General features: G+C 41.1%; 1 protein-coding gene across 4 annotated transcripts in view; it reads right to left on the bottom strand.

Annotated features, from left to right (window-relative positions):
* The window catches only part of ENOX1 (ecto-NOX disulfide-thiol exchanger 1), a 367,973-nt gene that overhangs the window by 82,308 nt on the left and 262,299 nt on the right, over positions 1-23,366 (bottom strand). For 3 of the 4 annotated variants that reach the window (XM_051631836.1, XM_051631825.1, XM_051631847.1), the window contains 3 exons: positions 22,522-22,728; positions 15,348-15,581; positions 1,931-2,143 (listed from right to left, as the gene is read on the bottom strand). In XM_051631836.1, coding sequence (XP_051487796.1) covers positions 1,931-2,143; positions 15,348-15,581; positions 22,522-22,728 — 654 coding nt within the window. The remainder of the gene's footprint in view (positions 1-1,930; positions 2,144-15,347; positions 15,582-22,521; positions 22,729-23,366) is intronic. The other variant, XM_051631855.1, reaches the window with a different exon arrangement.

Raw genomic sequence — 23,366 nt, 5'->3', positions numbered from 1 at the left:
GCTAATTTAGACTGATTTAACTAAAGTTCAGCCTGCTGACAATGAGGGATTTTTTTAAATGTAGCTGAAGAAAGCATTTCTGAATGCTGGCACACAAAACCACAGAAGCCCTGGTGTGAACTGAACAGCATGGCCATGTGTGGTGCCTGCATCTCTGCTCCTCATACTGCCTTTTAGATGCTGAGATGGAAGATGACACTGCCTAGCAAATTACCAAGGGAATTAGTTGGTCTTTAAAATTTACTCACTAAACATACGTCCTCAGAAATCAAATGCCTTTAGCTCAGAATCTTTCTTTCTAAATCCAAGTATCTAAGTTCCTAAACAAGGACATGTGCCCTGTGCTGAATTAGTCTTCTGAGATGCTGAACACTCCATCACATATGTAGGAAGCTTCCACGGGCTGCTCTCCTTAACCAGGAAAGTCCATCCGAGCTTCTGCCTTCAGCCCTAACTTCTGAAGGATGGCCACCGAGGGAGCAGAAAAATATTGCAGAAAAGCCTCTAAGGCTTCCTTTTTAAAGTGAAGACTATGTGTATGATTCAGAAATTACAATGTAACAACGAGAGAGAGTCCAGCAGAGGGCGACAAAGATGACTGGGGGACTGGAGCATCACTCTGATGAGGAAATGCTGAGAGCTGGGACTCTAGCCTGGAGAAGAGAAGGCTGAGGGGAGACCTTATTAATGCCTCCAAGTATATGAAGGGTGGGTGCAAGAAGGATAAAGCCAGACCCGTTTCAGCAGTTCCCAGTGACGGGATGAGGGGCAATGGGCACAAGCTGGAACATAGGAAGTTCCATTTAAATATGAGGAAAAACTTCTTTATGGTTAGGGTGACAGAGCACTGGAACAGGCTGCCCAGGGAGGTTGTGGAGTCTCCTTCTCTGGAGATATTAAAAGTCCACCTGGATGCAGTCCTGTGTAATGTGTCCTAGGCAATTCTGCTTTAGCAGGGGAGATGGATTAGATGATCTCTAGAGGTTCCTTCCAACTCTGACAAATCTGTGAACTGCATTGTACTTTATCTGATTAACAGTTTGGGGTTTTTTTTTAACTTGCATATGAGAGCTGACTTCAGGATCCACCCATCTGAGTATTATAAAGTTGTGTCAGCAGCCATGAGTAGAAATGTAGAAATGTTGAAAACCAGCAACAATGAAATTAGTTTTCTTTTCCCATTCTTCTTATCTTTTACCTCTCCTCTCCTCCTTCCTCACTGAAGAACACTTCTAGGCAAGTAGCACAATTATTGTTTTATGAGGGAACCTCATTAAGGTAAATTCATTGATTATATTTCTGTACTAAGTAAATAGCTGCCAGCACTAAATATTTAAGGCAGTTTATCTGCCAAATTAATACTGGCATTCTATCAGTCAAGTAGTCCTGATGCCAGCAGCAGTATGGCACATTCTTCTAGTGGGGGTGGCCTGTACACTGTGAGTATATCCCTAAAAGTTGCTGAATCCTACTTCCTTTTACCTATATCCAAGCTAAAAATATAACCTAATTGTCCTCTATTGTGTAACTGGTATAGTTAACTAACTGCAATGCACAGGCTCCATATCACTGCTCTCCACAAAAGCCCAATCTTTGCTCAGAGCAGGGAGGCTTCTGTCTGGTCCGTTCCTGAAGCGCTATGTCTATGCAAGAGTAGACAGTATGCATAGAGCACGTCTGTGTCTGTTAATAAAAAAACTACTGAAACTTTGCTCACCTTGAGAAATAAGCTCTTAGGAATGGTCCTTGTTCCTCCAAATTGCCACAGAGTATGGAATAGGATATGAAGTAGAACACGACTGCATTGCAACTACTTACCCCCAAACAAACAAACAAAATGATAAAAAAAAAAACAAAACCAAACCAAACAAACCATAACCACCACCACCACCATCACCACAACAACATTGGATGAAAAGGAGCTACTTACATTGAGTGAGGATCCCTGTTAAGGCATTTTTGAAACTCTCCTTGGCTTGCTCCATTTCTTGCTCATGAGCTGCCTTTTCGTTCATGAGCCGGCGGACGTGGCTGTTGGCCGACTGCACCATGGAGTAAAACTGGTTTGCAGAGCGACGATTCACCTCCCCTCGCTCAATCCAGGTGAGCAGCACCGTGATGGCCTCTGAAAACTTGCTATCATCTAGAACAGTCAAAGCACAGGTTTCAGATTGCCGGCATAAATATCCTGCCAAGAACACATTTTCTGCTCTGTGTCACACTAAAATCACCATAAATCCTGCTTGCAGTATATAATTTTGGGCAACTTTTGGGTCCCTTGTGCTATCAGATGTAGGAAGCCAATACTGCCACACGAAGCTACATAAATCTTCCTTCAAGACTTCTCTTCTGCTTATTTTAATAGCTTTCTCACAACAGAAAGCATCTCCCCACCTCTCTGTGGCTTGACTCCTTGCTTTCAGAAGGTGTCCCTTAAGCTGTTCAGTAATATGGAATGACATCACAGCAGGGGCAAGGAGACCTCTGTGTTACTGGACCCACCAAGGAAATGAAATGTGTCTGTGTTAATCTGCTCGGCCAAAAGCTTGGGCTGAGCTATACTTTTGCCAACAGATTTCACTAACATCACATTCTCAACTAACGAACAATGACAAGGCCGGACAATTCTTCCTCAAAGCACTGCTTAAATACAAGGAACTGCTCTGAACACATGACATGTCTGTATTTGTTTTGTATTCTGCATTTATGTTTTGTTTTACATATTTTTTTAAGGAGTCCAGATGAATCCAGGCAAACACCTGGATTGCAGATTTATTTTTACCATTCAGGTGACTCAAGTTACGTTTCTCTGAAGAAATATCACCAAAACTGGAGGCTAGATTTTGTGCACTCGTTCCCCAAGTAATCTTCTTTCCTCTGACAGTGCTCTAAGCTTCCTCAAAAGACTCTTAGTGCAGCATTCATTACACTTCTGGCTTCATCAGGATTAAGAGGACACATTTCTTTTTAAGTCCCATTTAGGCTCAACTGCAAGAAAATGTTATTACAACAGAGTGTCTTCCTGTGGAACCATTTCTGTGCAATTCAATATCTTTTTTCTTTTTCTTTTTTTTTTTTCCCCCAAGGATTTTTTTCTATAAAACTTTCATTTCCCAAAAAATTGTTTTAAACATCTAATCTAGTCCTTGCTGGTTAGATTTCTTTATATATATATTTTAGATGGTAGGTATTCCTTTCTACAGGAAAAGTTATACAGTTATGATGGGGAGAAGTAATATAGTAATAATCAAAAGACATCTAAAATGAAACTTGGAGAATATTAAACCTAACTGCCTGTGTTACAGGATACAGAAATGTGGGACATAGTTTCTAAGACTCTGCTTTCCATATGCAAAGAATAATGAAATACTAATTCTTAAGTGACAATTTGGGATTTTATTCTGAGTCAGTAATAACTTCCCTAAAAGGTGGTCCTGAAGTACAGAGAGGACAAGTGATATGCTCTGTACCCACAGCTGGTGAAGAACAGAATTTACACTGCCTGATCTTTAGCATCTTATTAACTGATACATGCTTTCAGCTACAGCAATAGGATTTACTCTCCAGAGCTAGATATGTATGTTCACCCAAGATCCCTGAAAATCATCATACCACCTTCCCTTTGTGCAATGATGTATCTGTTGTGACTTTACATTAACTTGTGATTCATCATCATAATTAATTAAGTAATTATCTCTGGGGAGGAACAGTCAGACAGGCATCTTTTCTTTCTATACTGCTCCTTTGGATTAGAATCCACTTCTAAGCTTTTCTGGATACAGACAGGTATGTATTAAGTGGTGAGTGAGGTTGGCTGAATACGGGCCTCAGAAATGCCAAATATAAACAAGACTCATGCAAAGCCTTTCCACTGCAAGAAAACCCCAGGATAAAGCTGCAAAAGGCTGGGGTAAAATCTTCTGCCTGCAGAAAAGCATGGGAGCTGGATGTCACGGATTCAATACAGCCAAGAACTCTTCCCTGGAACATAATGTTTATTATAATTACAGTAGTCAATAAGAATAACCTGTAATGGCTTCTGGCAATGTTAGCATGCAATTTCCAACAGTCTGTACAGTCAGGTCACCCTGCTGATGGCACTAGCCTGTTAACACCAAAGATACAGCAGATTTTAAGAAGAGAATAACTACAGTTGAATGTTCCTCTTTTTTCCTCATAGACATCATTATCTATAGCATCACCCAACACTCAAGTACCATTTAGAGTAAATTATCCCACTCTATCTAGGTCAAGAAATGAACAGCAAAGTTGGGAGAAATGATACCTCTGAAGAGGTACACTGTGATTTGTGAAGACACAGTATGCAGAACTAAGCAAAAATGTTTCACAGAGGAAAACCAGTTGCACAGAACCATTTTCTTCCTTTAATCTCTCACCAGTACATGACTGCAAGTTGTTTTGCTATAGAGTCTATATGAAATGAAAACACTCCTTTTGTTTTTATCAGGCACAGCTGGTGTCTGTAGGGGATGTTCATAAAATACCATCCTTCTGCCAGACAGGTTCAACCCATTTCAAAGGACATGCTGAAAACCTGTATTCAACATACTATACTTCCAAGGAACTGCACAGGTCTATGGGCCTCTTACAGTTAATTCATGGCTCTGTATTAGCAGGAAAAAACCCTTCCATTGGTAAACATCAGCATCTTCATTGATTACGTAATTAGAAGATACATTAAAAAATGCTAGAGGGTAATATATGCACAACAGTAGCACATTAGTTAATAAAATCTTTTCTCTACAGTTTTAAAATTGCCTTATTTCACCTTCATTTCTAACTTAGATTCTTGAGCTGACTACTCAGTGACTAGTATAAGGTAACTCATCATGAATTAATTTTTCTTCATCCAGAATGCAATGACTCTGTCTGAGCAATCAGAGGTTCACTTAGAAAATCAGGTTTTTATACCAGACTGCTCATTTATTTTTTATTTAGTAGATAAATAGTAGAAGAAGTGCAATGGAATCTAATTTAAGCAGAGCATGAACTGCCTTATGATTGCAGACACTCATTTAAAAAAAAGAAAACAAAACTCCTAATTCTGTTCAAAATTATTCCCTGGCAGTAGAAGGCACATAAATATACACTGTTTAAAAACATACACTGATATTCCTTTATAGAAGACGTGCTCCCATATCTAATTCACTTTTTAAAATGAGCACACAGAAAGTTATTTCTCACACTTCAAGCTTTTTTCTCCTTCAAGATATAGCACATCTTAAGCAAATAAGGTAGGATTCATCTTCTTTATGACTACACCCGATTTAGCAACCTCAGGGTCTTGGTACAGTCAAGAGAAAGCGATGGTCACTTGTCAGCAGGCCTTGTCAGCTCTTCTTGAGCTGCCCACTTGGAGGTGAGGTGAACTGTGCCCCAGAAGGACCTGTTTCCCTCAACCAGCTGCAAAGGGAGCCTGGGCTGAGCCTGCTCATTTATAGACACCTCTGCAGCAGACATCTACATCTGGTCAGAGTAATCCCAACCGTTAACAAGTGCACCAGTTGCAGAACACCTACTCAGCATCTGTGTGTCTGTGTTGGGTTTTAGGTCATACTGCAACCTGTGACGCACACTGTGTGGTTTTAATATTGCCCATCTATTGAGTGGGTATTTGTCAACAGAGATTTCCAGGTGCTGCTAGACTCGATCACAGGCCTCTGGAGATAAGATATTTGATGCTTAAATCCTAGCTCACAACTTAGATGAAATGAAATATAAAGAAAAGAAAATGCATCCCTAGGGCCATGTGGCAAATTGTCAACAGGGATACTTCTAAGGAAAAAAAAAAAAAGAATAATTGTTGACAAATGTTTTGCATTTTTCTGCTTGCAATTTGACCACCTTTAAGCAACTCCAACTGGCATAAACTTTTTGATAGGAAAAGCTATGACAAGCTATGCTACAAAATGGAATACTGGGGAAAAACGTTGGAAATAGCAATTTTACTCTCCGATTATGGAGTTTCCCTGATGTAACACAGGGCAGAATTTAGCTCAGGGTAATCTGAAATGTTCTGACTATTCATGTCTCAATGTCAAGCACCTCCATAAGGTGCTTTCACAACTTGGGTAATGGTGTCTAAATCCTCAGCCATTAGAAAAGAGACAGACTAATCCATCACTCAGAAGCGAGGCATTCAAATGCTTCTATTACTATAATTTTGACATTTATAGACATATTACAAATATAGCACACTTTATATTTCTGCATTTTGAAAGAGACATTTTTTCTGGTGGATTTCTAGCTAGGGCAAGATCAAACACTGGGCAACAGTTGATTTTAGCCTTGTTAGCATCTTCCCATCTCTGGATCTTCTCAAATGTTTGAAAAGTATCTGATATAATCCACACAACACTTGGAGCCTGTCTAAACCATAACAATCCTTCTTTGCTGTTCTACAGCCTGTGGTGTTGTCCAGAGTCAGCACATACTGTCTTTTGTCTCTAATCTTTCTCCCTAGTGCAATCTTCTAGGCTGGGAACGAGACACTGAACAGACAGAGCTGCTGTTCTTTTGTTCTTTATCCTAATGACTACACCTAGAAAGCTACACCTGTAGTTAGGCCATCAGATGTGTCCCCTGCCTGACTCATCCCACCTGCTAAGGACCACCCCTTTGCTCATGGTTATACTGTTGTCAGCTCTGCCTGGGGCTGCTGGTCTGATCACACCCCAGTTCCCATTTGCTAAACTGGTCCCAACACAGGAAAGTGGTAGAGGCCAGTTTAGGATGCAACCTTCTTCACTCCATGTAAGAGAGAGGAGAGGATGTCTGGCCAAGGCTACTGTTAATCTGACTTCTGATTTAATAATTTATTCAACTATAACTAGGATTTCTAAACTAAAAACCCTGAATCCAATGTAAAAAATAATAAACCACAGTGGGTGACTGCTGTAGGTGAATCAGGTCAGGGAAAAGGTTTACTAAGCTCTGTCATCAGCAGGTTCAGCCCAGCTCCTCTGTGCATCAGGAACAATTTTCTGCCCAGCACATGCCACTTTTGGTCCCACAATGACGACCTATTTTTCTCTTGGCTTAAGAGCTTCTCCTGCACAGAGTGCCTGCCTTTGACCTAGAAACACAGCTCTTCAGCTACTACCCTCACCATCTTTTTAAGTCTACTCCAAAACCTTATATAACTGTGCCATGCAATACACACATTAGTCTGATACTTCTGGGATTAATAACATTTTTAACCCAATGGCACTGCGTAGTGAGAATCAGGGACTACAAATTCTTACTGCCAAAGGGTTATTTTAAAGAATGATTAATATCCACCTTACAATTTCTTGGATAGACTTAACTGTATGCTTCAACCAAGAAACTTTTCCAGTTATGTAATAAACAACCAGCTGAAACTAGACTTGATTAAAATACACATATACATTCACTAAAAGATAACTTAAAAGGTACTCTCTCCCCTCTGTATCATAAAACTCCTCAAAATCAAATCACACAAGATTCTTCCAGAGGTGGATGTTTCATGTGAGACAAAGAAATCCATTATCTTATCCTGCTGATGCCATTATTTCCAACAAAAAGTAATTACAATGGTATCGAGTTTCCTCCCTGTTTCTCAAAATCACACCACAGACTTTCATATCAGTGAGCTGCAATTAACTCACATCATGTTGCAGTGTGGAACATTTAATCAAGTGAGTCTATATTAAAACCTTAAAATTTGCATTGATACAATAGAGATCAGGTGAAAGAAGACACTTTAAATAATACACTTAAAAGTGAATGTACATCTTGCAGGCTTTTGGTGGGAGGTGCCCAGGGAATGGGGTTACCAGGCTGGCAAGAGCTGAACCCACCTTATGCTCCTCTGCCAGCAGACAAAAGGGCCCTGACATGGTGCCTGCTCGTAGCCCCTGTGCGGGGCTCTTGGAGGCAGGTGTAGTGTGTCACAGCAGATGTCAGCAGCATATGGAAGAAGGAAGGAGAAAATTATGTTCTAAAAACAGGAAGGGTGAGTGAACAGCTTTGAAGCTAAAGCACCAAAACATGTCTGAGGTAGGGCTCTGTCCTGATGCACTACTAATAAAAAAACATTGTGATAAAAAAAGGTCTGGAGTCTTTCAGCAGCAATTAAACCTGGCATCCATTGGATTTGTTCAGAGCATCTCAGCTTTGCCTCCCCTTCTGACATAGTCCCACACTGAATTTGATCCTTCCTGTGTGACTTGACTCTCTGGATAACCGCACCTTTTCTACAGTCCTCCAAAAGCCTCAAGTGCAGAGTGATAATGAAAGCAGCATGGTTTTCTTTTCAGTGAAATATTCCATTTTCCAAGCAATTAAATGTTGTTTATATTTCAAATGATGTGCAAGGGGTAAGATTGTCAGGCTTGATGTTACCTGAATCTTGCACAAGATGCATCCCCGGTTAGTTCATTCTACGGTAACTGCCATCTATTTATTTAAATTTCCAATCTGTTCTCTCTTCAGGGGATAATACAGTGCCTGGCAAAGAAGCAGCTTTTCAATTTTTCAAATTATATTTTTTTTAATGGAAAACCACATGAATGACTTGCCTGTTCTCATAAAGAAACACTGTATTTAAAAGGGAGGTAAATTCCAGGGTATTGTATATAACTTGCAGATATTTATGTCTCCTTTGCTCAAAGTATTTAAAAAACAGATAATCAGATATGAAGAGATGTCTTTGTTAGATGAGGGAACTATTTAACTATCTGCAGGAAATAAGACAGATGTAGCACTTTAAAGTAGCTTATTTGCGAGAAGTGATCTCTGAAGATTTCACCATTAGGTACAGATATGCTTGAATTAAAAATGCCATAATGTTTGAAATTCTGCTTTGAAACACAAATGTCATAAGCACACATAAGATTAAAATGTTTTGTTTCAGTGCACCTGACAGGCCAGTGTTCCATGTAAGAATAAAAAATTCAGCCCCTCTCCATTTGTGTGATGTTCTGGGCACCACATTACTCAACTGTTTATAAAGCACCCAGGAAAACAGATGTCAAAGTATGCAAATTTGATCCTAAATATCTACCAACACAACTCACTGTGCAGTAATAATGCATCTGATTTAATACTGAGGAATTAAAATCTCAAAGACACACACCAAACAAAAGGCTGCGATGAACCAGAAGACAAGGAGTACAGGTTTTTGTAATGTAATAGCAGAAAACAAAATATTCTGCTGGTTTTGTCAGAACAAGAACTCAGGGTCCATTCTCAAAGGCTATTTAAGGAAGCAATTCACATTTACACTTCACTGTAAAAGACCTTGGTTTCCCAGAATTCACATATATGAATTTACTGATCCATTTGCTCAAGGAAACACAGATTTTTACCTAAGGCAGGAGGATGTCAAAGAGGAGGCCAGAAGTTTCATTAACCTGAGTTATGCTTAGGTGTTTCTTAATCCACAGCAATCAGAGAACGGTTTGATTAAACTATTTGCAATGCCATGACAAGTGTTGGAATTTTTGGATCAAGGAGGAGTATTGAGGAGTAGCTTTTGAAAAAACTAATTTCAATTTTACCATTTTAAACAAATGGTGCCTATTTTCCCTACAAATCTATTTTAGTGGATTGTAAGGTCAAAAAAAACCCCTTCAAACAAAAATAACTTGTCATGCAAAATTAAAGAGTGGTTTTATTTTTCTAACCAGCTTGCAAACCTAAGATGTGTGGTACAAAACTAGTGCTGATCAGTATAGCCCCGGTCTAAAATGAGCTCATGTTCTTCCTCATGTTACCCATGAAGTTTGAATGCTTGAGCTCATTTCACTATCATAACCCATGCTCAGGTCTCTTCAGCATTTTGTGTGCTGGATTCATCAAGAGAGGGAATCTCTCATGGGAATGCATGAAACAAGTTCACATCAAATATTTTGTGACAAGTCACCTTTCCAACGCAGGAAATCTTTTTCACAAAGAATCATCTCTGTGCTTTCTCCTCCTTTTGGCTCAGTCTGTGACCAGCAGAAAATACCACTAGCAAATTATCAATTCAGAGAAGCTCAAAAAATTTAATGAATGAAAGTTAGTAGTGTAGGCCTGTATTTTTAGAGCTATATGCTAAAAACTATGAGACCTACATCCAAGATACTGGCAATATGTCACTGTCCCATACTGAAAAGTGGCAACAACAAAGCACAGTAGGTGGAGAGGGAGAGGAACAACATCACAAACAGAATCACAGAATCTTAGGGGTTGAAAGGGATCTCGAAAGATCATCTAGTCCAACCCCCCTGCCAGAGCAGGGTCACCCAGAGCACATCACACAGGAATGTGTCCAGGCAGGTTTTGAATGTCTCCAGAGGAGACTCCACAACCTCTCTGGGCAGCCTGTTCCAGTGCTCTGTCATTCTCACAGTAAAGAAGTTTTTTCTGATGTTTACGTGGAACATCCTATGCTCCAGTTTGCACCCATTGCCCCTTGTCCTATCACTAGACATCACTGAAAAAGCCTGGCTCCATCCTGCTGACACTCGTCCTTTACATATTTGTAAATATTGATGAGGTCGTCCTTCAGTCTCCTGCAAGCTAAAGAGACCCAGCTCCCTCAGCCTTTCCTCATAAGGGAGATGTTCCACTCCCTATCATCTCTGTGGCTCTGTACTGGACTCTTTCAAGCAGTTCCCTGTCCTTCTTGAACTCAGGGGCCCAGAACTAGACACAATATTCCAGATGTGGCCTCACCACGGCAAAATAGAGGGGGACTTGACCTACTAACCTCCCTTGACCTACTAACCACACCCTTTCTAATACACCCCAGATGCCATTGGCCTTCTTGGCCACAAGGGCACACTGCTGGTTCATGGTCATCCTCCTGTCCACCAGGACCCCCAGGTCCCTTTCTCCTACACTGCTCTCCAGCAGGTCAGCCCCCAACCTCTACTGGTACATGGGGTTGTTCTTCCCCAGATGCAAGACTCTACACTTGCCCTTGTTGAATTTCATCAAGTTTCTCCCTGCCCAACTCTCCAGCCTGTCCAGGTCTCACTGAATGGCAGCACAGCCTTCTGGTGTGTCAGCCACCCCTCCCAGTTTAGCGTCATCAGCAAACTTGCTGAGGGCACACTCTGTTCCCTCATCCAGGTCGTTGATGAAAATACTGAACAACACCGGTCCCAGTACTGACCCCTGAGGGACTCCACTAGTCACAGACCTCCAACTAGATTCTGTCCATTGACCACAACTCTCTGACTTCTTCCTTTCAACCATCACAGGCACATAATAAAAAAAACCCAACACATACGCTCTTGGCTAATAACATGAAAGGTGCAGAAAAAAGATGTCCACACTTCCAGCAATGAAAAACTTCTGAAAAATTTCTTTTGCAGGATCTCAAGACCTTAACGGAGAAAAAAAAGGACAAAGAAAAAATGGAAAAGGGAAAGGGAAAAAGAAAACAGGGAAAGGAAAATAAAATGCCCATAAAAAAAAAAAAATACCCAGAGTCTGCACTGTCTACAATGGCAAGTGGTGAAAAATTGCACTGGGTCACAGTTTGACACCTTTCCCTTATTTCTGCATAAATCAGATGTCCAAACCAAGTTCTTTACAGATATGAAGAGATTTGGGATAGTCCACAGAGAGCAGAGAATGGAGAGCAAGTCATAAACCCTCATGCTTTTGCAGGTATGCAAGGCTTCACTTGCAATGGAGGTATCTCAGTCCCCAGCTGCAGTCTTCAGGCAGCACAGTTTGTGAAACCAGTAATTTTTTCCTCTGAAGCTTCATACCAGTAGAGACTCCCTGGCTCACGTTTTATAATGAACTTTTGTTTCCAACTGGCATAAAAGATCCCTCTATACTCTCTTTCACCCACTCTCCTTTACAGCAGTCACTGCTGTATCAGATGACTTCAGCATGAGTGGAACAGGAGTATATTGACTGCATGGGGGTGAGAGTTTCCAGCCAAGTCTGGTGCACAAACCCAATGAATAAATATCTAGACCATAACAGGGGACTGGCCGACGAGCCTAGTTCATCTCTGCTCACCATCAGATTTCCTTGCTATCAGGGAATTTCAAGGTTATTTTGACAACAAAAGTTTCTTGGATTCAAATCAAGTTGTCTACATCTGTGATTGCAAAGCAGTATCATAGGATGACAGATGTTTACCTGTTTTGGCTTGCTTTTCATCTAGTGTTGCTCAGCAAAGTTCTGGAGGAACTGCAGGACCTGAAACCTGCATGTTGAGCACACACAAGTCTGTCTCATGAGCTGGCAACAGAGCTCAGGAGCCTTTTGAAATGAGTACCATGACTTTTTTAAAGAAAAAAACTGCAAAGCATCTTTTCAAAAAACAATCTGTCAAGGTAAATCCTGCCAAGACCATTTATATTTTTACCATTATTTTATTTAGGATGAATTGTCCATGTTTTGCAGCAATGAAAATCTGGTGATATTCAGAGACCTGAGACTTTGACACCAAGTTTTATAGTTTTATAAATACGTGTGTGTGTGTTTGCATCTCTCTCTCTCTAATCTATCTAATGTAATCTAATCTAATCTATCTGTCTGTCTGTCTGTCTACCTACCTACCTACCTACCTATATCTTCTCCTAGTTTCATTGAAGCCCACACTTAAGTTGTGAATGTATGATGACATGAACTGCCCTTTGCCAGAGTCAAAGAAGTTTCTTTAGCCTTGATTTACTTCACTTCTGTTTTTTAGGATGTCACAAAGGGCTCATGGTGTTGCCCAAGGGAGGAAACAATGTTCTATCGCACTGCTTTTGTAGATACTGGCTATGGTGCCAAAGGAAAGGTATAGAAGGCCAGTATAATCACTTGGACATGAGCAAACAGTGTGCATTTGCAGCCCAGACAGCCAATTGCATCCTGGGCTGCATCAAAAGAAATGTGGCCAGCAGGTCAGTAAAGGTGATTCTACCCTTCTACTCTGCTCTCTAAGACCCCATTTGGAGTACTGTGTCCATCTCTGGAGACCTCAACACAAGAGGGACATGGACCTGTTGGAATGAGTCCAGAAAAGATTATCAGAGGGCTGGAGCATCTCTCCTACAAAGACAGGCTAAGAGAGCTGGGGTTGTTCAGCCTGGAGAGGAGAAGGCTCCAGTGCGACCTTACAGTGACATTCCAGTACCTGAAAGGGCCTACAAGAAAGCTGGGGAGGGACTGATTACAAGAGTGTGTAGTGATAGGACAAGGGGCAATGGTCTTAAACTAGAGCAGGGTAGATTTAAGTTAGACATTAGGAAGAAGTTCTTTACAATGAGGGTGATGAAGCACTGGAACTGGCTGTCCAGAGACATGGTGGAGGCCCCACCCATGGAAACATTCAAGGCCAGTCTTGACCAAGATCTGAGCAACCTGATCTAGTCAAAAAGGTTCCTGTGCACTGGAGAGGGGGACTGGACTAGATGATCTTTAAAGGTCCCTTCCAACCCCACACATTCTATGATATGATTCTATGATTCTATGAAAATGACTGAACCTCTGCTTTTTAGAGTACCTACTATGGAAGACAACTCATGACCAATGAGAAGAGAGGGGGCTTCTTTGTATTCTCCATCCCCAACAATCTATACACATCCGGGGCTGGTGCCATTAATCTTGCTACAAGTCAAAGGCTAATTAGCAAGTTTTAAAAACCACAGTATGTTCTTTTGCTGGATTTTAAAGTTTTTGTAACCAATAAAAATAAACTTACAATTTTGATTTCTTAATTTCTGTACGTTTCTGAAAGTTTCCCTTTATTTCCAGAGAAACAGTAATGTATGTGGTGTTGGCCTATATCGTGCTCAAAGTATTTCTATATTACACTTGTGCATATATGCCAAGCTCTGGTCAAATGTCTCCTAGGAGAATGAAAGATCTAAATGCTTGGAACACATTTTAATTAAGTACGGAAACTTCCCAGAATGAAAAGAAAAACCCTTCTAAATATAGACATCTTAAACTTGCAAAAAACCACATTCAGTTGCCCCAAGCAATGGTTAGTCATATGGAAGAAACTGTCCAGACTTCTTGCGTTTTCTGGCTCAGTTCAGGAAACCTCTAGACCTTACTACATGAAAGAAAACTTCCCTATAAGACACTAACTCCTAAAATATTCAACTGAAAACAGACTCTGGGAACAGATGGATCTAAAACTCTGTATTGTGTAACTTCTAGATCTGGACCAGAATCTATATAAGAATTAAAAATTCTTATATTTGGGCATCTTTCTGCCTTTTCTTATGGTCTATTAATTCATCTGGGATATTTTACCAATCTCCCAGTTACTCAATGAGTTATTTAATAGAGTAGTGTATGTGATGAGAATATCAGTCAGCTAAACTAGCAACACTCATGTAACAGTGACAACTAGCAGCAACCGATGCAGTACTCAAAGAGACAGTAGGGTGCATCTCTGCTCCATGCTCCAAGTATGTAACACTTTGCACTGTTCTCCAGCTTCCCAAATACGTTCCATAGTTAGAACAGCGGCCAGTCTGTTGACAGTTAGATAGCCTAAGTGTAATCTGGATAATTCTGAAACAGTGGCAAGAATCACAGTTTCTTGTGACCTGGCACAGAGTAAAGTAACATGCTTGGCCACCACAAAGGGAAAGAATGCCAAACACAATTGATAAACACTATGTGAAAACAAACAACTCTAGGGGGTATGAGGAGTTGTTTGCTTGATTTTTTTTTAATGTCTTCACCATTAATAATGTTATTTCTTTGCTTCTTCCTTTCTATGTTAACTAGTAAAGACAGGAGCCTTGAAAAACATCAACTCACTAAGTGCATTTATATAAAAGAACAAAACAAGCAAGCAGAAGCATACCAGAAAAAATATGCTATTATGCAAAAGTTATTCTAATCCTAAAGAGGGAATGAAAGAATGGATGGTGTGTGCCAGAGATAAGTTGTACCACTACATCTGAGGGGCAAATTAAAATGCAGCTCATGAGGGCAATTAAAATGCTAGGAATTGGGACAGTCGCATGCATACAATGTAGTAACGTACCAGTCGAGGAATAGAGACATTTAAATAATCACGCCTTTAATATGAAGGATGTCTGTAACAGATTGTCTTATTAATAGAGCATCTCCAAGGTAGATAATGACAGCAGCTGAACAGAAAAAAAACCCACTGTAGTATCCTGAAGCTGTTAAAGCCCAGGCAGATGGATAGACATTACACATCTCTAGCAGGTGGGTGACTGCCATTACTGTTGGCACAGAAATGGCCAAGGCATGAGGGAAAGCGAACAGGGCAAGTAATGAAATATATTGGAGAGAAATCTGCTCCCCTGCCCTGACTTCTGGATGCCTCCTGCTCTTAAGGAATAATACACTGAAAAGTATCAAATGCTGCTTACCTTTCAATTTTTCAGCCAGCAAAGCAGCTTCGTGTTCAGAATAATGCATTATTGCCGGAGGAGAAGGAGGCCGCAGTCTGTCTTCTTCCATTTTGCGTCTGTGGCGTTCTTCTCGGGCCAGCATTCTTTGTTTGCATTCCCATTCATAAAAGTCATCTCTTGCCTGAGCAAAATCAACATGAAGGCGACCTGAATCCTTTTTGTCTGTGCTAGATCCTAATCTCATGCGGTAACCTGAAACCAACAAGCAGAGCTAACTGTTGCAGGACTTCTTTGCTTTTCTTTTTTGCTCCCCTGCTCTCCTCCCTCCCTCAAATGCATTTAAGAAAAAATGTACATTAACATAAACCTACACAAGATCTATTGATTATTGGGCTTTCACAAGAAGATAAACATTCATTCACTCATTTTCCCTCACAATATCCTGCATCACCTATCAACATAGCAGATGAGCTGAAGAAGTTGACCCAAAGGTACAAAACCTACCTACATTCATGTTTAGGAGTCTCTCAAAATATGTCATTTTTCAACCTGATATTCCCAACCTTTATATATGTATGAAGGCCAGGTAATCAAAACAAAAAGTACTAAAATAGGATCTGTTTTGTTCTGAATGTAAAGTCACAGAATCGCAGAATCATCACAGTTGAAAAGGACCCCTAAGATCACTGAGTCCTTCTTCCTCAGATCCTGTTGAGATGATGTGCAATTGAGTGCTTTTCTCCAGCCTGCCAAGCATGGAGAAAGGCTGAATTTTATAAAAATCATCACTAAAGATGAAAGAGAAAATTGTGCTACATAAATTCCTGGGCCACAAACAGGGTGGTGTCATTTCTGCATTGATGAAGAGGCTTTACAATTGCAAACGCTACTTCCTATTTCCCTATTGGAAATATTCTGTTGACAAACATAAACCACCTAGAAATTAATTACTTTTAGTATTCTTTAAAGTATTTTCAAAAGTGTGGATAGATTTATTAGACATTTGCAAGAGCTCTTTCAGAACAAAAAGGAAACCTGCTTCTACCTCATTGTTCTGCATATTCATAATTTGGTCAATGTATCATATGCTAAAGCTAGCAGACTGCAAACTCAGGGCTACACAGTAGTACAATAAGGCCCTGCTCTGAACTAAAACCCTTGACTGCTGTCAGAAGACAAACAAATCATGCCAAAGCTGCAAAAGGAGCTTTTTGTGACCATGCTGTGGAAGAACATACACTGGGCATCCATCTTTTCCGAAGTTTTATTTCCAAGGCCAAAAGTCTGCTCACGGAGCATTTTCTTTAACTTTCAAAATGCTGATTCAGAGAAAGTGTAAGAAAATACTACATAGAAAGCTGCAAACAAAGCCCTCAGATGGAGCTAAAATTAACCAGTCTTTAGAGGGTTAGCTCTAATTTCTCCATGCCAACCCGCTGCAGTAGCCTCAGAAGCAGAGCAGCCCAGCAGAGACTTCTCAAATCACGCGATGCAGCAGATGAACTGTGTGCTGAACTGGCATGCAGAAGGCTCTTCAGAAACACACACTCCTACAACCACTGTGTAATAACTCCAGGGCAGGAAAATCCTGTTCAAAGCGGCAAGAAAAATGGTGTTTGCTGCTTTTGAACAGCAATCCCAGACAACCTACCTTTCAGTCTCATGGCTTGCCTGTGGTTTGAAGAGCTTCAGGACCTCACCAGCACAGCTAGAATTCAGTTTTGAACTCTCTCCAGGGACAGAAAAGCTAAGACTTTTGTGGGAGATTAGGAGCATCTTTGCAAAAATGCATATCTAGACATATTGTCTGTTTTACCGCTGTAAAAACATCCTGCTGTAAGAATACAAGGGACTGTCTGTACTGCTGCACATATGAGACAATAGCTTCAAAAACATTAAATATCCATACATGTAGTGTTCCTTCCAAAAAAACCAATCCGGGTGCCTTTTGATTTGGTATTTTCTTTTCAAGCATCCTGTGGAGCTCAGCTGAGTAGTCTGTCAGTAAGGAAGAGGTATGACTTTCATTTTCCAGCAAGAACTCCAGACCCAGAATAAAAACTCAAACTAAGTGTTTATGAGGTCCCTCAAAGCCAGAAGGCATCAAAAACTTCCATGGAACTTAATAAATCTGGTCTCCAAGGTTCGCAAGCTTGGGGTGAAGTAGGACTGAATATTGCAATAAGAGAGGCAAACAAGGGAATTGTTTATTTTAAAGCCTCTCCATTTTGCTCTGCTTTCTCTTGTGCAGAAGCGTAAACGCTAACACTACCTTTCCCCCAGAAGGCTACTTGCGGTCATGTATGTAGCTCTAGTCACAAGGTGTTGAAGGGAAGAGTGACAGATACAATCTACTCAGTGAGACATAATAGAAGAGTGTGAGTGACCTTTCAGAGCTGAGCCCTGAACTAATGAGGGGGTAATTATGCAGCCTTATCTACAGAGGCGTAGGCATGAAGGGGCCAGCCAAAAGGGGTTAGTGGTGCTGCTACCCTGGTAATCGTGACAAATGTTAACCTCCCCCCACCCTGTTCAACACACCAGCTGCATTCCTCAAATATTGATTGCTCTGTGCCAAAATGGCATTATCAGCAATGTGAAATGACACTACCAAGATGCCAGGTCTCATGAATCTAAAATTAGATCTTCCAGGTGGGCTGTGTTTTCCAGGAAGACACAATCTCTCCTCCTCTCCTTCCCCACATCTTTCACCACTGTTGGTGAGCACACTGGGCATGGGCAGACTGAGAAACGCAGTGCTGCAGGACACAAGCCTCTTGTGGACTTTAAAGCCCCCACTTCATTAAGGTTGGAAGAGACCTTCAAGATAATCAAGTCCAACCATAATCCAACTACCACAACCACTAAACTATATCCTGAAGTGCCACATCTAAACACTTCTTTATGAATCACACTGAAAGTATGTCATTGCTTGTTTAATTCTTAAGACTGAAGGGGCTCGGCCAGCCAGGAGTTTTCCACCAGCACAGAAACTCCATGGCTTGACTTACCTTTGAGTGTCGTTATACTGGGGAACAGCCAACAGCTGCTCTCTGACTGGGGATCTAGATCAGAGTATTGATGATGATCATGGAAAACATAAAACTAGTACATGGTACTAAATGGAAACCCACAGGGGAAAATATCAGCACAGGAAAAATGCATACACAGGCTTTTGGGGCATAAACAGGTCTATCTCAACTCACTTATTACTCCCATATTTTCAAATCCAGGCCCCCCAGTATTTGTAGGAGTTACTGAGTTGTCAGCCACAAGAGAAAAGTACATACAGTTTGGAGAAAGAGCTTTCTCACGGGCTGGTGTGTTGATTTTAGAAAGTCTTTGTCTCAGGAGATCAAAACATAACTTTCAGGGCTAAATGAAAAACACCCTTCCTTAAGTCAACCTTTTTAACATAGTCTTCTACCCATCTCACAGTCTTTTTTTCATACACTTCTACTTGGGAATAGAAAGGAAAAAAAGTTCAGTGATTAAACTACTTGATGGATTTTGTAATCATTTGCACTATTCTGATGATAAGCATGGGATAAATACAAAGTTTGATGAGATTAGATGGGGTAGACAGATAAAACTGATTAGGTCGACAAAATTATCATTATATTATAGATTTCAAATGCATGATTTTTCCCTAATATAACATGCATACTATATTAAACACAAATTCTGTTTGTACGTACACCTCTTTTGTCTCTTACAGGGAAAAGAAGATGTCTTAACAATAGGCTTTATCCCCACCATTTCTGAATAAATTATGTTTGAGAGTGTAATTAAGACTAATTAAAAAACCCACAATATTTCAGTACAAATAAAACATGCCCCTGCCTAGTGCCAGGCCTCCCTGCTCTGGTGGTGGGGGAAGGTCAGTGCTCCCTGTTTCATCTGCAGAGTTAAATGCTGGTGATAAAAATAAGTGAAACACAGCTGCAGCATGAAGCTGCTTTTCCTCCTCTTCCCTATCAGCTCCACTGGTTCTTTCCCTGATCTGGTCAGAGACACCAAGTACAACACTTTAGAAGAAAGAAAAGGTGTGGAGGAAAAGACAGATTGTGGAGGGAGGCTCCAGAGCAGATGGGAAGAGGAAGTGCGGACAGCAGTGTGACTGTGACAAATGGAAATGGAAGAAGGAAGGATGGACCAGGAACATTGAAATAAACTCACAGAAAATTCAGGATGAAGGAGGATGAGGAAGGGAAGCTGCCACTTCTTTGCTCATTTCCCTAATTCTGAATGGGCATTCTAGTGCGTTACAAACAAGGACACACAGAATCATGGGTAAGGTTGGAAGAGACCTTCAAGATCATAAGGTTGCAGCCTCCCTCCTATGAGAGGGGACACCTCACACTAGACCAGGCTACACAAAGCCTCATCCAACACGGCCTTAAACACCTCCAGGGATGGGGCATCAACAACTTCCCTAGGCAACCTATACCAGTACCTTACTACCCTAATGGTAAAGAATTTCTTCCTGATGTCTAACCTAAATCTCCCCTCTTTCAGTTTAAAACCATTACCCCTTGTCCTATCACTATCCTCTCAGGTGAAAAGCCCCTCCCCAGCTTTTCTGTAGCCCCTTCAGGTACTAGAAGGCTGCTATAAGGTCTCCCCAGAGCCTTCTCTACTCCAAGCTGAATAGCCCAAACTTTCTCAGCCTGTCTTTGTAGGAGAGGTGCTCCAGCCCTCTGATCATGTTTGTGGCCCTTCTCTGGGCCCTTTCCAACAACTCCATGTCTTTCCTGTGCTGAGGACACCAGAACTGTACACAGCACTCCAGTTGGGGTCTGGCCAGAGCAGAGTAGAGGGGCAGAATCACCTCCCTGGCCCTGCTGGCCACACTTCTTTTGATGCAGCCCAGGATGTGGTTGGCTCCCTGGGCTGTGAGCACACACTGGTGGCTCATGTCGAGCTTCTCATCTACTACCACTCCCAAATAATTCTCCTTGGGACTGCTCTCTAGCCATTCTCCCCCCAGCCTGTATTTGTGCCTGGGGTTGTGCCAACCCAGGTGCAGGACCTTGCACTTTGCCCTGTTGAACTTCATGAAGTTGGCACTGGCCCACCTCTCCAGCCTGTCAAGGTCCCTCTGGATGGTGTCCCTTCCCTCTAGGGTGTCAACCACACCACATAGCTTGGTATTGTCAATAAACTTGCTGAGGATACACTCAGTCCCATTATCTCTGTCTCCAAGAAAGATGTTAAACAGCACTGGTCACAGTACTGACCCCTGAGGAATATCATTCATCACTTGCCTCCACTTGGACACTGAAACATTGACCATAACTCTCTGGGTAGCACAGAGAATTTCCTACCTCTAACCATCAAATCTTGTCCTCCAGGATTTAAGGCATATAAAATTAAAATAAAACTTGACTTGGAATGAAGGAAAAGGTGCAGTCAGCTGCTGAGAAGCAGGAAACTGAGCTAGAGGGACACTAGCTGTGGACCAGGGTGGCAGCATGTGTATTTCTGAGCTTATTCTGCCCTCTTTCTTGCTACTGTTTTGTTTATCATATAAAGTCACACAAACTCATACTGAATATGGTGTGTCCATCTTGCTCTGTTACTTGTAAAGAAGAACCCCCCTAGACAGAAGTTGGAAGCTGGGAAATGTGCTACTGCTTCTTAATACTGTGATGCCTGTAATTTGTCCCAGTGAACTACAGAATTATGGAAATAATAAGTGAAGAAGTAAATAAACAGGAAAGATGGGAACTGACACGAGAGGACGAGAAAGGAAGAAGAAATTACGTGAAAATTTAAAAAAAATTAAAAGGGAAGAAAAAAACAGGATGGAATGAAGATCTGGAAGAAACCTGAAAATAAGGTAATATTTCAAAGAAATCTTTACATAGACCTCATAAGCTTCACAATTTCCTGGAGCTCTTCAAACCCAAACACAAAACCTTTTGTGAAACAAAGGAGGTGGGTTTTTTTCCTGACCACATATTTTATAAATTCAGATGTTTTCTTTTCTTCCTTTCCTTGATTTTAAGATGCAGTTGATGGTGATTTTAAAAGACCAGTTGTTTCTAGTTGTGTGAGCTTTCTATGGACACCTACAGGATATTGTGATTATGTCCTTATTGCTAAACAGAAGATGGATAAGGTGGGAGCTCAAACATGTCATCCCTAATTGTTAGTTGCCTCCTAGGCTCCATTTTGGATGGTCCCAGTGGGTCCCTTCGAGGTCATCCTACACAGGGTGAGTGGCTGTAAGGCAGTCTGGGTCATCATCATGTCTTGGACAAGAAGCAGTCCCTGGCCCTTTATTTTTTAATACCTTGCAGGTGGGGTGAAAGAGTAACACTACACTTGTGGGGAGAAACAATGTTGGCGGGTCTCCTAGGGACCCAGAAAGAGAGATGAAACAGACCGTAGAGACAAATAAATACAGGGGATGGAAAGAAGGGCTCAGTTAGGATGCCAGTCCTCATATGAAAGGGTCTGTAACCTTAAGAGGGCACTGACAGTCACTGAAGCCCAGTATGAGAAAGCAGAATTGGTATTGGTTTTAATCCTTTTTCTTCTTATCTTTTTTTTTTTTCCTCTGTGAGTTAGAGGCTTTTTTGTTTTGTTTGGGTTGTTTTGTTGTTTTTTTGGTCTGGTCCTTTCTTGAACAATAAAAGAGATTCTGAAATTTTACACCTGAGTTTCTGTGGCAGTCGTTGTCCTGGGAAGCAACTGACGTAGACTACAGATGGGGATCAGAATCTAATTAATGTGGTAGGCTGAATACATGTATGGATAAAGGCAGACTTTATTCAGACTGCACTGCAAATCTATAAAAATATGCCAGTGAAATTGCATGCCTATCAAAGAAATTGGCACTGGAAAACAGCAGCATTCCTGGCCAAGTGCCCTCCTTTTTCTACAACCTGTGAACAAAACTATATAAGCCTGTTCACATTGAAAATAAGATTGTACTGTAGTGAATTTCAGGATCTGTTGCATTGTTGTGGGATGGCAGAAAATTGCTCCTGGGTAAGAAATGTACAAAACCATGCACTAGTCTTGGCAGACACAGAGAAATACAGAATTGCCCCTTGCCACTCCAGGCTACAGTCACAAAGCTCAAGAAAGACTTTCTGAGATAAAAGCTAAGAAAATAAGCAAACATTAGCATCACAAAATACAAATGAGAAGCAAAGAAAATCCATTAAAGAATGTGAAGTACCAGAAAGGTAAATGGCTTTATCAACCATGAACTCCTCTGCAAAACGAATGTGACAAAAATTCTTCTTGCTTTTCCGAATTGCTGTTATATCTCCACACTGTTCAAAGACTTCCTGAATAATTTCCTCCGTTGCGTTTTCTGGTAATCCTCCAACAAACACTGTTTTACACCCAGGAGGTCTCTCTCTTGTTGAAGGTGGTGGAAGATCTAAGTCAAAACAGAAATCACATTGGAATACAAAATTTGTCTTTTGATCCATTGGCTGTATTCATTCCCCTAATCAGTTCTGGGCAGCAACAGTTATTTGACATTGCACAGATGCAGAAGAGAGGGAGAACCAAAATAATTGAGTGTTGCAGAGATTGTCCAAAATTGATTACTTGAATGTAAACCTTTTCAAGTTTTAGGTGGCATTTCAGAGTTTAATTCTGGCCACTGTGGATTTTTCTCCAGGACCGACAGTAAGGTCTAAAAAGATCTTCCTTTTCCCTGCACAATCACATAAAAAGTAGAAAAAAATCTGTTTCAAAGTAAGGGAGCTTCTGCAACTGATGTGACCATGAGCACAGAGATCTCAGGCCCTGATACAGTACATTCAAAGCCTGAATTTCACCATCTCTGGCTTGTACCCATCCCTTGCCACACTAGCCAAGTGTGTGGGCCCTCTGCAAGCCAGCCCGTACTGTGTACACCCCGGGCACTTGGGCTGGATGGACACTTTTGCCCAGTCGTAGCATAATTTTATTTCTCTCTCAGAGTCCAAGAGCACAAAAACCAAAAAAACAAAGTGAGAAACATAACAAAGTGACAGCATGATGAAAATGCTCTACTGGTTATCTGTTTTG

Source organism: Apus apus, chromosome 1 (genome assembly GCF_020740795.1).
Source record: "Apus apus isolate bApuApu2 chromosome 1, bApuApu2.pri.cur, whole genome shotgun sequence".
Classification (NCBI taxonomy): Eukaryota; Metazoa; Chordata; class Aves; order Apodiformes; family Apodidae; genus Apus; species Apus apus.
Note: the sequence above shows the minus strand (reverse complement) of the source record. Positions and strands in the feature narration are given on the sequence as shown.